General features: G+C 34.2%; 1 protein-coding gene across 1 annotated transcript in view; it reads left to right on the forward strand.

The window, feature by feature from the left end:
- Positions 1-777: 777 nt before the first annotated feature.
- The window catches only part of LOC126827822 (ras-related protein Rap-2c), a 29006-nt gene continuing 13869 nt past the window's right edge, over positions 778-15914 (forward strand). Inside the window, exons 1-2 of the mRNA XM_056100170.1 lie at positions 778-1015; positions 1462-2521. Of these exons, the coding sequence (XP_055956145.1) occupies positions 1979-2518 (540 nt within the window). The 5' untranslated portion in view covers positions 778-1015; positions 1462-1978 and the 3' untranslated portion in view covers positions 2519-2521. The remainder of the gene's footprint in view (positions 1016-1461; positions 2522-15914) is intronic.

Genomic DNA, 15914 nt, shown 5'->3' on the forward strand with positions numbered 1-15914 from the left:
GGTTGCTGAGATGTAAATAAGTTTATAAGAGCACGTGATTGTTGATGAGATTGTAGGTTAGGGTGGGCATTGGGGGTAGGTCCAGGGTTATGGTTAGGATTGGGATTAGCGCTAGCCCTGTTTACATCCTGTTCATATAGGATAGAAATTTGGGACCAACGGGGCCAAACCGGTTTGGGATTATTTAAATAAAAGTGGCCTAGGTGATGTCTGTGGTCTTAATCTCTATATATTTCATTTTTTTCTAGCATAAAATAATTTTGATGCCCACTCCGGTCGGCAGAACATGGATTAATCAATTGTAGTTTATATGTGACAGCGTGCCTTAAAATCGCGCCTTCGACCTTGATCATTGGTCTAATAAATAGATCGATTAATTCCTACAAGTGTAAGTTTTGAATTCGGAAAAGCGCGCATTACATTTTAAATCAAGTCGCCCACGGGCGTATTTTAATTTTATTCCATTTTTTGTGGGGTTTTTTTGTTCATCTTTATTAACGTCAAAATTGGCAAATGTTATTTTTTCTGCATCTATTTCAATTTCGATGTAGCCAATGGCAAATTTATATCTTAAAATTTATCTTGCTGTCATGTGATTAGCGTGGGCTAGTAACTGACAGATGAACTATTTTATTACATTTTGTTGCCATGTTCAGAATTAAACCATATTTGAGCGCATTTGTTTTTGAAGACCGCTTTCTATTTTGGCAAACGTCTCAAGTTTTGTTTACTATGTAGCCTACAACTGTCAAATAAATCTGGACCTAATGCCAGTAATACACGCTAACTCTCTATCGAGTGAGGCGAGAAAAGGCTAATGTGAAGGTTGGCCCACCCAAAATGGCGAAGGAACAGTACTTTGATATACTACTCGTGGTTCATATATTATAGTTTTTCTCTAGTTTGAAGATTTTCCAGACATTGAAATTCGGAGGGCTACTTAAACTACTGATCTTTGGAATAGAGTAGTTTCGAAATAAGAGAATGGGATAGCGATCGTCCGTGATATTTCAATGTGAGTACAGTCGAATTCGTCAACTTTGCCCGGTCGGGTTTAACATGGATTTGGCCTCCCACTTGCTAGTGTTAATTTGGTTTGTTGTTCAATCGGCTCACTATGGACACGGTCCACTGTGGCTTGGCTCTTTAGTAAATATTGTCTCTTTACACGTAAAGTCTGCTTTCATATTAGATATTTACTGGATTTATCAGAACTCATGGGGTGAATTTTTTAGAACAATGAATGAATATCATCACTGACAACAGTGACTGACACTTCATTCTTCACTGATTTTCTCATTGTTTTTTTTTTAACATGTGTGTATTCATAATACAGTTGACCTTTTTTCATAATATTTTAAAATATATGATGTAATTTAATCAAATTTAAATGTTTTATTTCTATTGTAACGTTAGTTCTGCTGAATTAAATTTGTGACCAACTGTTATTTTTTTTTTCAGTGGTGATTGTATCAGTATCAGTCAACAAGGATCTACTTAGCTAAGAAAGCCGTGTAAAGAAGGAGTGGTGCATTGCGAAGCCTACAAACTGTTGACAAACTTACTAATTATTAATCTACTTTCAAGTGTATGTTGTAAGAAGTTTTGGTTGTGGGCTGTTGTATGCTAAACCCAAATGTTAAAAGGATTAACTTATTATTGGACTCTTTAATTCATAACTGAACACTGCTGGATTAATTGTTGAGCCCATTGTCAAGGAGGTTGAAGCCGATTATTTCATGTGTGTATTATTTCAGCTCTTGTTAGAAAATCGTGCTACCATTCATGGATAACTGGAGTAATTACTCAATACAACCGTGATCGTTATATTTTAATTCCATAAATACTTTCTCATGTAGTAATTGAAGGTAAGCTTATAATAGAGTTGTTAATAGCTTAATTATTATAGTGTACTGATTCATTTTTATAAAGTTGAAATTTTGGAAATATTCAGTGATCAATCCAAAATATTAACAAGATGAAGGAATACAAAGTAGTGGTGTTGGGAAGTGGAGGGGTTGGGAAAAGTGCCCTCACTGTCAAATTTGTTTCTGGAACTTTCATGGAAAAATATGATCCAACGATTGAGGACTTCTATCGCAAAGAGATAGAAGTTGATTCCGCACCTTCAGTGTTAGAAATTCTGGATACTGCTGGCACAGAACAATTTGCTTCTATGCGAGACTTGTATATTAAAAATGGACAAGGTTTTGTCATTGTGTTTAGTATAACAAGTCTACAGACATTTCAAGATATAAAAACTATGCGAGAACAAATTATTCGTGTTAAAGGAATAGAGAAGATCCCAATGATTTTAGTTGGAAATAAAGCCGATTTAGACCAACAGCGTGAGGTACCATCCAGTGAAGGCTCAGCTTTAGCTCAATTTTGGGGATGCCCCTTCTTAGAAACCTCTGCTAAAAGTACCCAGAATGTTAATGAAGTATTTATTGAAATAGTTCGAGAAATGAACACTAGTCCCATGAAGGAAAAGGGCGGCTGCTGTCAAATTCTTTAAATGGTAGGTATTTAAATAAGTCTCAACGAATTGATTGTAGCATGTTGACATATTTGTACAGTTAGTCATGAACTTTCTTTCATTTACGCATAATAATTAGTGAAGAGGGTCAAGGACTATAAAGAAAAGTCTTTTGAATTGTGATAACTTATTGTCACAGACTATAATGATATTTTATTAACATTATCTATCATACTACGGTCTTTGTATAAATTATAAAAATTCAAGATGCATTGTATGAACACAATGGCAATGTACATGTACAATGAAATATTCCTATTGTTGAACATGTACATTTAAGTTCTTTTTAAAAATAGATAGACTCATTTATTTTGTTTAAGTTATGAAAATATCTAAGCATCCATAACTTGACATAAAATAATTTTTGTTACTGTAAATTATTGTTAACAGTTGCGAGTATTATTTGTAATTTATGAGCTGGTCTTAAGTGGCTTTGAATAAATGAAATTGAGGTAAAACTGTTCTGTAAATTAGCAGTGTAATACTATACTTACATGTACTGTATGTACTTACATTAGCCTACATATGATGTAAGTCTCTAACACAATATCATCTAAAGTTTTTGACATTGAAAACACAAATTATTTGTTAATTTAAATCAACATTGATGTTGTGATCTTACTGGTAAAAGATGGGCTTCTGATATCAAATATTTTTAAGACAAAATGAACATTTTACCATTTGTATGAATCGTGTAAAGTCAAGCGTTTAAGTGCCATTTGTAACAAGGGACTCGAAGAACGAGGATAGACATACATGTATTCCACAAGTCATGTGAAACGGTGACGACATATTTTTATCTGGAAACCACGCGCAATAAATACTATTGGTGTAGACTGGAATAACCAGGCGCTAGAGATTGCCGTTGATTGAGACTTGTGAGTTATTTCACCAAACATAACTGATTAGAAATTACAGTAAAAACAGAAGTGACTGAATGTAAATCAATTTATATAATATACATTTATATTACATTATTGTACATGTATGCGTTGCAACCCATTTGTGTCAATTTCCAGGTCCCAAATATTAGCAGTATACATTCATAGCACATTTTTTATTATATATATATATATATTACATGGACACAGACATTTTTAGATGGACTTGTATCTAGCCACCCACGACCCAGTTAAACTTGTATACCGGTACTGTATAGCGCACAACCTGGTGCCGCAGGAAGGTAGCCACCACCCAGTTTAACTTGTATACCGGTACTGTATAGCACACAACCTGGTGCCGCAGGAAGGTAGCCACCACCCAGTTAGGCCTGTATAAGGTATACATGTATGTACTGTACATGTTAAATGTATAGTGAATAACCTGGTACCACAGGAAGGTACATGTATGGTGTAAAAGAACATTGGTGGACAAATTCAATAATGACTGTATATAATAAAAGTATTTTTACCAGTAGCACTATTAATAGTTTGGCATTACTCACCAACATTGGGTAAAAATATACATTATTATATTATATTACAGGAAGACATTATCACTCAATACCGTAGATAATTGATAATAAGTAGGCCTGATGCTTCTGTATTTTTAATTTTAATTTAAACATACATTATGCAAGAGCTAAATCTGACTATTGCAGGTCTTTCTTTAGGCCTAAAATGTTATCTTAATTATTAATTACCTATCCAGAACATAATCAACTCTCGATGTCAACGCTAGCCTGCGATATTTACTTGATTAAAATCTGATCTGCTGCTCAACGCTCATTCATTATTCAATCGAAAAATGGATAATCGAGACTATTTTTTTATTGTACCGACTTTAGTAATGATGATTGAGGCTAGGCCTAAATTTTAATCGCTAAATTCTAGGTTCAGAGTGGATCAATTTGACTGAAATTTTCAGCATATTCCCATTACATCATCTAGTTTTTAACTATTATAGTGAGAACTGCCAGCTTGTTATTTAATTTCCCATAATGTATCTTTAATTTTAACTTAAATATAACATAGTTGATTACATTGTTGTACTTTAATGACTTTAAGTGGAATTAATTCTTTAAGCTTAGGTTTGATAATAATATAAGTATGTCAAATCTTATCTTAATCTGATAAAATCTAGATTAATCCCATCATGGAGTCGAGTATTAAGTTTATTTAGATATTTTCTGTTGATTGTTTACCTGATTGGATACATGAGGTGACAGACAAATTCAAAAAAAACTATGAAATAAGTCCACTAGTCCATTTCTAAAGTTTAAAACCGTCAACCAGATCTTGTAATTGTAAGCCACAGTTACATGTACTTTTAATACAGTAGTCATTACATTGTAGGCCTTCATGTACATGTACATGTACATTCATGTACATGTACATGTACATATGTACATATGTGCACTCCTACTCCTTCTTTTTCTAGGTGCCCGTGTTCCCCATCTCCCCCATCCTACCTATTCTACTACCTTTAATGTACATGTGTTTGATTGTAAAGACAGCAAGCTTATACATTCACTCTTAATTGCATTTGGGGTGAAGGGTGGGGGAAGGGGGCAAATGGTTAAAATGTGCAATAGCATAGCACACATGCAAAAAATAAACAAATATTAATGGCCGAATGTATCATAAGGTCTGTCATTGATTGAGTCAACTGGTGTGGTTTCGATTCCCCGGTTGTACATGTACATGACAAGGAGTAGGGTCGCCTGATCAACATCGTTGGTTTCACCAGGTCCTACGGTTTCCTCCTACTGCTAAAGACCCCTACACACAAGCGAATTATTGAAATAAAATTGAACCATACATGTATGTTAGTCCCGAAATGACCTAGTTTGTGTCAAGTGGACGTTAAACCCCATTTCTCTCTCTCTTACAATGTGTCAACATTCTGTTTTTATTTGTAAAATGTCAATAATTTATATGATAAATGATAAATTCATACGAGTTATAACATGATTTTGAAATATTAAAACAAGATATGGGGGTGTAAAAATAAAATACTGTTATCTGTTTATAAATCAGCTTATTATTTTCATATAAATATATTTTATCTATATATGTAACATTTATGCGACTTACAGTTTATAAAGCCTACAGGGTACATAGTTTCATGTATATACAGTGAGTATATGGCACACCTCCAGTAGTCTAAACATTAAATCAAGCCCTTCACTCAATGATAACAATGACACAGGTATAATATATGACACCTATCTTACATTCAATTACGACTCTATCATATCATATAATAACATCATCTAATGTGGGAGAACAGTTATTATTATTATGTACAGTTAATCCCAAATAGGAAATATAGTTTGTAAAAAAGTAGGATTGCCTGTAGTAAGTACACACATGTACATGGAAGTCAGGATTTAAGTACATGTACTGTCAACTAGGGCGACTTTAAGCTTATACTCAAATAAGTTGCTGTGTAACCAGGCACATTACACTTGAATAATTTACACTCATGGGTGTAAATTCAGCATTGCACTTATAATACATGTAGCTCAGTCTCTAACTCAATATCATCCAAGGTCTTCGACATTGAAAACACAAATTATCTTGTTACCTTACCGGGAAAAGATGAACTTTTTATCCAATATTTAAGACAAAATATTCAAACGGTGACGCCATTTTCTTATCTGGAAAGCATGCGAAATAAATACTATCGGTGTAGACTGGAATAACTAGACGCAAGAGATTGCCATTCGATTGAGACTTCTGGCATATTGTTACTTATTAGAAATTAGAGTAAAAAACAAAAACGATTGAATGTAAATCAGTTTATATACATTCATAATTACATTATTATATGTGTTGCGTACCATTTGTGTCAATTTCTAGGTCCCAAATATTAGCGATTTAGCTCCTTTAAAAAAAAAAGATGTCCATCTAAAGATTTCAGTGAAAATCATATTGAATGTTGACATTTTTTTGGATTTGCATAATGTCTATGTAATTATTGAATGGAATAGAACTATTTTTTGGACTGATATTCCTGTACATGTAGACTACTGTTCTCACTATACGCTCACATTTTACAAGAGATGTATAGAAAACAAGCTAAAAAGATACATTATGGGAGATTAGATAAAGAGCTGGTAGTTTTCACTATAATACATGTAAATAAAAACTAGATAATGAAAAAGGATTATGCTAAAAATTTCAGTGTAATTGCTTCACTCTAAGCTGAAAAAAACTCATTTTAAAATCATGTAGCCTCGGACACATAAGATGGCATTGAGTGTTGATTATGGTCTGGATAAGTTCATTAATGTCTAATTAATAGTTTATATAACATGTCATACCTAAAGAAAGACCTGCAATAGACAGTTTTAGCTCTTACGTAATGTATGTTTAAATTTAGAGGATAATGCACTGCACATACATGTTACATAAACATGTTCTGTATATTAAATCACACAACTGTTGCCTTACATGCACATGTACATGTATATATATGTATACATGTACACTGTACAGGTACTTACGAAAAGATTAGGACAGGTACAGGTAGGTTTGATTAAAGGGACAATAACACTCTTGCTGGCTTGACAGCTCCAGAAAATAAGAAACAGCCTTATTCTAAGTACTAGATGTGTTAGTGTCCTACCTGTTGTGTAAATTATCCATTAAATCCTATTTTACTTGTCCAGAGGGTTCAAAAATATTTTTAAATCCAAGTCACATTTGAAAGGCTTTACGTCAGGCTTTTCAAATCATTTAGTTGAATTTTTCCAATTTTTTAAATTAGGTGTGTTAAGATGAAATTTGTATCATCAATTAATTGGAATATTGTAAAATAGTACAATTTGTTGACGAGAATAAAGATTGGGACATATTATTCAGTTACAACAAGAGTGGTATTGAGCCATTAAAAGATGAATAGTAGCTAGAGTTAATCTATATTCTGTTTTCCTAATTTTATACATTAGGAGTTCAGGTTTAATACAGTAGCATTACAGGTAACGCACACTGATCAGCAGTGAATATTCGCTTGGCCGCGACAATCACTGATAAGGATGACATCGATGCGACTTAATGAGCCAAAAATATTAACTTTTTTCTTCCAACAAATTAAATTCTAAAACATTTTTTTTATGTATTAGAAAAATAAATAAAGACGTTTGAAGTATTTGTAGGTAGAAATTATTTCTTATTTAGTGTAAATGGGTATTAAAATGAGTAAAAGGCACCATTCTGCTCGAATCAGTAACGTCTTATGTAAACAATGCACACGCCATTGAGCCAATTCGATTGACGCTGCGTGATATGACGTCATGTGTTGAAGGCAGTCATCTTTTACAGAGATATTAGAAGATTTTCCAATACTCTGTGAAACAGATTGCAGGTAACCTTGTTAACTATATTGTTTACAAGAGAAATGACATAATAGGGAGTTTACAATTACCATTAGACAGTTCATGTCACCATTTTGAACATAAACTTTATAACATGACAGAATACAATGATGTTACACTCCTTATCCTTCATGACATCCAATAACCACACCACATAGATTCAATATTTGATGGGACATTCACCTTTAAATTTATTTACCAATTTCTCATTATTTCAAGAAAATTAGTTAATTAATTATATATTGTTCAAATGAGACTGGATCTTTTAGCTTGTCACTTTAAATAGACAGTAAGTCATGTATCATGTCACACAGTCAACCTGTTTAGTCAATAAACAGAATAGAGAAGAGGAGATTAAAGAGACAAACCATGTCACTGTGGAGTTGACATGAAGCTATATAAATTACTAATATCACTCAGCCATAGTTTGCCTTAATGTCACTGTCACAGTATAAGCTTTAATACAAATCCTTAATTACGCGTTTCGGACCTTCATTCGAAACATGTTTTTATTATTTTTATTTTTGCAGATAAGATAATCTTTATTAAAAATCCTTAATTACATGTTTAGGACCTTCAGTCAAAACATGTTTTATTTTCGTTAGTGTTTTTAGTATTTTTATTTGTGGGGGGGGGGGGTAGTCAGAGTTCGCAGCTAAAGCTGTACATGGTGCAAACATTCTGCCAACGTAGAAGTGGTTGGCCTCCGTAGATCTATTTATTAAATATGAATTGGGTTATTTTTGACAAACATGAAGTATTTTACGGATGGGACAAAAAATGATCTCATTTTGCCCATATCTTGAATATTTCTCAACGGATCGTCTTCGGGTTTTCATTTTTGGATTCTTTGGACGAATTCCATGTGGGCTCTGATTGACGATTTTTCAAAATTCAGAAGTTCGCTCGATTAGATTTAGCATCAAAGATTTGTGAAAGTTTTCTTCAATATATTTTCGACAAGTAAGATTGCGTATCTCCATCACTATTTGAGGTATCAAGTTGAAACTTGGTAGGAATAAGGAACACATCGATGCCTTCAAAATGGCATATTCAAAAATTTTGTGACAGCTTCTGGAAATTACAGAGGGATTCTGATTTTTCCTAAACATGAATAGTTCTCTACATTTTAAGAATAAACCAAACATGACATATGGTGGTGTTAGGCCCAGATATTATCTTTCATTTTCAAAGACCTTGTTCAATAACATTTTCAACCATTTGGCCGTCATATTGGATCGGTCTTGAAGTACATGCTGTAGGGTTTTGGCTGAACAAACAACATCAGCAACATGGTCATCAAATGAGGAAGTAAATTATAATAATATGAAACATCTGACAAAAAGATTATCAGTTATCAACAGCTCATGACACACGTGATATATAAGATAAAGGCTGACAAACGGCGACAGACAACGAATGCTGTCTACCCTAGTATTCCGCCATAGCTGTCCCACAGTGCAACATCACACGTGCAGCTTAGCATATTACCGTAAAGTTATTAAAGATATCTACAGTGCATTACGTTATAAAGCAATACCCACAATGTATAATGTCCAGTTTTATTAAGTGTTCAAAATGACAGGTTTTTCCTCTTCAATAGGTATTGGATCTTACTACTCTATAATGCATGATGTAACTTGATATTGTTGACGTGACAAGACGTGACGTGACGTACCCAAACACGTCAGTACTCCTTCGCAGCTCTAGTTTTCATTTGAATCGGTCTTGACATTAAGATATTATTTGATAAAAGAATTACATTATACATACTGTAATTTACAAGAAATACATGTAACCATCATGCTTGATAACAACTTGTGAATAATCTTGTTGAAATGTCATATTGGAATCAACGATAGTAATTGTTATCTATATATGTATGTATTTGAAAACCATGATGTCAAACACTTTTTTTATAAAGTAAAAGTTTTGATGATTTTATTGTTTTGAAGGTGGTGGGTTTGCTGGCTGAATGGTTAGCACGTGCACGTTGTATCATAAGGTCTATCAACTGGCGTGGTTTTGATTCCCTGGTTGTACGTGACAAGGAGAAGGGTCGCTGGTCCAACCTTATGTGTTTTCTCCGGGTCCTCCGGTTTCCTCCCACTGCCAAAGACCCCTACGTGCAAGCGAATTATTGAAATAAAAATTTAAAAATTTGTTAGTCTGGAAATGACCTTGTTTGTGTGAGTGGACGTTAAACCCTATTTCTCTCTATCTCTCTCTGTTTTGAAGGCGTTATCTTTTGTCCTTTATTTGGTAAATACATAAGACAGTCGATATTTTTTCCCATTATAATAATTTAGGCCTGAATAATCGTTGCCGAGAAGAGGCCTATTTTAGGACAAATCACTGAAAAATCTACAAGTGTGGTACATGTATACAATGTATAAGTAGTTCGATGTCTTGGTTAGTTTAAGGTATCTACGAATAAGTTAATTATTGACCGTCTGCTAAAGGAAAATGGAGATTACATTGGTCAAAGCTTTATATCCTACAAGGTAGCTAATTCATTTTTATAGTCCAGTAATCATGTAGGTTAGGAAGATTGAGATACAGGTTTCATGGTTGGTTGATTATACATGTAGATAGAGCGAAGAAGTCAGTCTGATTAAAATACATATTTCGATTTATTTTTTTTATACTTTCGATGGCCTACACTACATAAACATCTGATAGGTTGTACAGGAAGGTCGCATCAGGGGTCATACGAACGGCTTTTGACTCTATGACATTTGATAACCAATCAGCGTAGATGTTTCTAGTGGGTTACCCACAGGTCCGTGCACCTTGCACCAAAAACTTTTCAGGATAAATTTCTCAAATAGCACGAAGTATGGCGTATGCCTGTTTTTATTGGCCTGGTGGTACATGTAGGTGAAGAAAACTAGGAAGATAAACCCCATTTCATTTCTCATATATTTCCATAGATTGGTGAGAGCATTGTTCACCATATGTTAGTCCCGAAATGACCTAGTTTGTGTCAATGTATACCCACAAAAGTACTGTCTTCATCATCCCAGTTGGAGCATAAAAGTAGGATGTTATACCCATTTCATTTCCCACAAAAGTATTTTGCTAACGATCACATGGTACAGAAATGGCTGACATCGCCATTTTGTGACCATGTGATGTACGTGGGTTTTCTCTGGGTCCTCCGCTTTTCTCCCATTGCTAAAAAGTAAAGACCCCTACCCGCAAGTGAATTATTGAAATAAAATTGAACCATATGTTAGTCCCAAAATGACCTAGTTTTTGTCAAGTAGACATTAAACTCCATTTCTCTGTCTCTCTCGCATTGTACACATAGTTCTTTGTCTGATACAGGTAAAACAAGTTAGATTAGTATTAACGTACAGGTAAATGTAGGTAGAATAATGTTCACCTGTACTTACATGTTGTAGATACATCACATACATGTAACATGTAGACCTACATGCAGTTAACAATAAACCATTCTCTTTATCTTCTTGTGACATTGTTTTCATCACATTTCCCATTGACAGAAAATTTCAAAATACACCAAATTCAACTTTTTTGCTTGTTTTTTTAGTCAAGTTTTCATTTCAATATATTTTTTTGTGATAAAATTTGTCTGATATTATTTAAAGGGGTCAAGGTTACAGTCCACCAATTTAACATACATGTACATAATAGAATACATGTAGGTACATGTACATGTTTGTAGGTATATATAGCTTTGTGTGGGTATTCGGGTTCAAAGTAATATACTGTCACAATCTCATTTTACAGCTCTTTCTCTTAAAGATGCCGGGGGGTTGGATGGCCAAATGGTTATCATAATGTCTGTCATTGAGTCAACTGGCGTGGTTTCGATTCCCTGGTTGTACATCTGTATTCCAGTATAAGTTTCACCGATCCCTAGGGGGATTGGATGGCCGAATGGTTTGCATGTGCGCTTTGTATCATAATGTCTGCCATTGAACCTTATGTTAGTCCCGAAATGACCTAGTTTGTGTCAATGTATACCCACAAAAGTACTGTCTTCATCAGCCCAGTTGGAGCATAAAAGTAGGATGTTATACCCATTTCATTTCCCACAAAAGTATTTTGCTAACGATCACATGGTACAGAAATGGCTGACATCGCCATTTTGTGACCATGTGATGTACGTTTGGGTCAATCAGATGACACTAAAGTCAATCCCTTTTGAACAGATGTTGGTCGTTTGCGTTTAAAATTCTTGGTTTGCGGGAAATTTAAAAAAGGTATAAACATTTGTTTTGTTAGATGCCAACCAATGTTAGTCCGTCTGCATTGGGCTTTTAAGTAGTTTATATTTGAGGCTTTCACTAAAGTTCAACTTAAAATGGCATTTATGAAAATATAAATGTTTATAGAAACTTTGTTAGTGAGAGCTAAAATATATACATGTACATGTACTAACATACCCATGATAAGTACATGTATGTTCGTTCATTCCTGGAGTTTTCCGTCCACGACCCTACTCCTTGTCACTTTAAATATTTGCAACCTAGAAATTAACACCAATGGGTCGCAACGCATATAATAATAATAATGTAATATGAATGTATATAAACTGATTTACATTCAATCATTTCTGTTTTTACTCTAATTTTGTCTTAAATATTATTGGATATCAGAAGCCCATCTTTTCCCGGTAAGATCACAACATCATTGTTGATTTAAATTGATTTTCCGGCGTGGTTTCCCCTTGTCAAGTTGTCAGTGATGCAGGATGGAGGGCCTGACAAGGACAGCTGTCTAGTCGTTCGGATGGGACGAAAAACCGAGGTCCCGTGTACACATTGGCGTGCACGTAAAAGATCCCTTGGCAGTTGGAATTCGATATTAGAGTAGGCCGTAGCACCGCTGCCCAGGCAAAATTTCCTTCATAGCACACTGTATGGCATATGCCCGTCTTCATTAGCCCAGGTTAGGAGCAGAACAGTAGAAAGTTAAACCCCATTTCATTTCATTTTCATTTCGATTTAAATTGACAAATAATTCGTGTTTTCAATGTCAAAGTCATTGGATGATATTGAGTTAGAAACTTAGCTACTTAAATTAATAATTAAACATATAAAAATATCAAAAGTTTGGATTCAGTGGGATCTTTGTAAAAACTGAATTAAATTGAACCATTTTTCGACTGATATTCCTTTTTTAGTTCCAATTTTGTAGTTGACAAGGGAATAAAAATCCCTCGAATGACGATCAGTGACGTTAATCTTAGTCATGACTTCTAATTAATTCCCCATCTCATCCAGGTGACATCGTGTTAAATTTGACAGGAAACAAGGGTATGAAATCTTGAAAGTATTAGTAACAAGTTTTTAGAAATAGTTTCAACTCTGAACTTTGTATTATTTTCAAAACAAAATTCACAATGTAACATAGACACATATGAGTCACAGTGTTTATTTTGGTGTGAAAACATGAAATTTGCTATGTAGGTAGACCTTGGAGGGACCTGTTGTACAACTTATGCTTAAATACCTTTCACTAAATGTAATTTTCTCTCCTTAAAAACAAATTACACCTGTTCGTGTTTCTGGTCGGGGTCAGTGACTTCAGTGACCTGTGATATATTGTGAGACATTTGTTCTATAATCATTATAAGACATACAGAAATAAATTTCACAAAAATTAACACACTTACATGTATATGGATATACCGGGTACTACTTCTGAATTTTATTAACATGCTACGTTTCAATACACATACAGGTATCGTTATCAAGCAAATAATCATTAGTTAACAGTGTGTGAAATAGCTTTATTTAATGTCCGCTTCCACCGAGGTGATATCGCAGACAAAAAAGTTAACAAACATGTTGTAATATATAGATAAACTCTACAGGAAGCCATTTAGCAGATAAAACAAAAACAACAAATTCATTAACAAGATGCAAGATGTAATATATTTGTTCTCCTTTTACTGTTTCTTTGTTTTCAATGATACATGTATTACTAGCCTATGTAGTTATCAGTTGAATAACCAGGTACTTACGACGCTATACACGTACATGAATGTACATGTATGTATTTAAGGGACAATTTGATACTGTTACCTGTACCTTGTATTAGATTTTGACATACATTGTATGGACATATACCAGTGCTGGCCTGAGGGGTGTGCGAACAGTATGGTTGGACGGGACTTGAACTCAAAAATTTAACAATTATATTACAATTGCCAAATATTATTTTTCACAAGTAGTTGATTACATTGGTTTCTTTTGTATTTATGTAAAAAATGATTTTGTGTATTTATTTGTGTTGATTATCCTAATTAAACATGGGGGTTGAATGGTTAGTGGGTGCGAGTTGTATAATAAAGGTCTGTCATTGAGTCAACTGGCGTGGTTTCGATTCCCTGATTTTATGTGACAATGATTAGGCACTACGACCTACTCTTATATCGAATTCCAACTGTCAAGGGATTTTTTACGTGCACACCAATGTGTACACGGGACCTCGGTTTTTCATATCATCCGAATGACTAGACAGCTGTCCTTGGGGGAAGAAGAAGGTTGTTATAGGAGTTGCTAAGAGCTATAAGCTAGTTGTAACAATAGGTTTCCGATACTTTAACTTGGAATTATCCAATTTTCCCCGTCATCAGACTTGGCAGATTTATTGTAAATTTGGTTAAAATGGTGGAGATTTTGATAAGCTTGTTAATATTTGTGTCACGAGTTCAGCTAGCGAGAATTAAATTCTAAAATCAACATTTACCTCCGCTTGTTTCTTTAAGGCCTCGGAAGATAAATAATTGTTTCTACTCACATTATTTACCGAGGAGGCCATGTGCATTGTAATAATTTTACAAATTCAACTTAGAAATACTTAAACGTAATTTATTGTAGAAAATTGACTACTCATTCATCGAGACACGAATTCTTCATCAATTTCGTTCAATTTGTTCAGAATTTTAAGGATTGTGTAGATCCGTCTGCTAAATTTGGACAAGCTGAAAGTATTTTAGATTGTAGCAACCAGTAACGAACTCGATTTATTTTATAAAGTGAAATTCCTCAAGCGTTTGAAAAGTATTCTAGAAATTTCCCCGCAAAGGTAGGACTATTAAATAGATAACACAATAGCCTCCTCTATACTGTAATATAGCAAGTACCCCAGTACATGTGTCTTGACTTCATTTTTCTAATATTACATTCATTAGTCTTGCATATTATATGTTATGTAACGTCTCATAAAAAACATAAAATCTAATGAGATTTGTAATTTAATTACATGTAGCTTGGTATAGAATGTTCTCTAGCTAATAGAAATTCTTTCTGTTATATAACAAAATGATGCTTAATTTTAAAATAGGTACGTTTGCTGGCCCACTGTATTAAAATCAACCTTGGTTTTGACTCACCTGTATTATTAGTCCAACAAACTTGCTTGCTTGTCTGGAGGTCGCGTGTTCGATCCCTGCATTGGTCGAGAAAGTTCATTGGAATTTTCTGGCGTGGTTCCCCCTTGTCAATGGTGCAGGTGTCTGGTCATTTGGATGGCTCGAAAAACTGAGGTCTCATGTATACATTGGGGTGCACGTAAAAAATCCCTTGGCAGTTGGAATTCAATATAAGAGTAGGCCATATTGCCACTCTCGAGAAAGTTTGTCAGAATTTTCCAGCGTGGTTTCCCCCTTGTCAGTGGTGCAGCTGTCTAGTCATTTGGATGGTACAAAAAAACAAAGTCTCGTGTATACATTGGCATGCACGTGAAAGATCCCTTGGCAGTTGGAATTTGATATAAGAGTAGGCCATATTGCCACTGACTGGGCAAAAATTCCCTCATAGCACACTGTATGGCATATGACAATTATTAGATAATAACTGGCCAACTGCCTACACATAAATTATTTGCATGTATAATTTATTAGATGGTGCCTGTTATAAGTATTTTAAAATTGATGTCATGCTTGTACATCTATTTCTCAAAAATATTTTGTGCAGGACAATTTTTTCAGATCAAAGTAATTCTTCTGACCTCTCTGGTCGTGAGCCCGAGTACGCCTCTACTATTAGTTACTAGTTTGCCATACATTCTTGTATA

Source organism: Patella vulgata, chromosome 1, assembly GCF_932274485.2.
Source record: "Patella vulgata chromosome 1, xgPatVulg1.2, whole genome shotgun sequence".
Classification (NCBI taxonomy): domain Eukaryota; kingdom Metazoa; phylum Mollusca; class Gastropoda; family Patellidae; genus Patella; species Patella vulgata.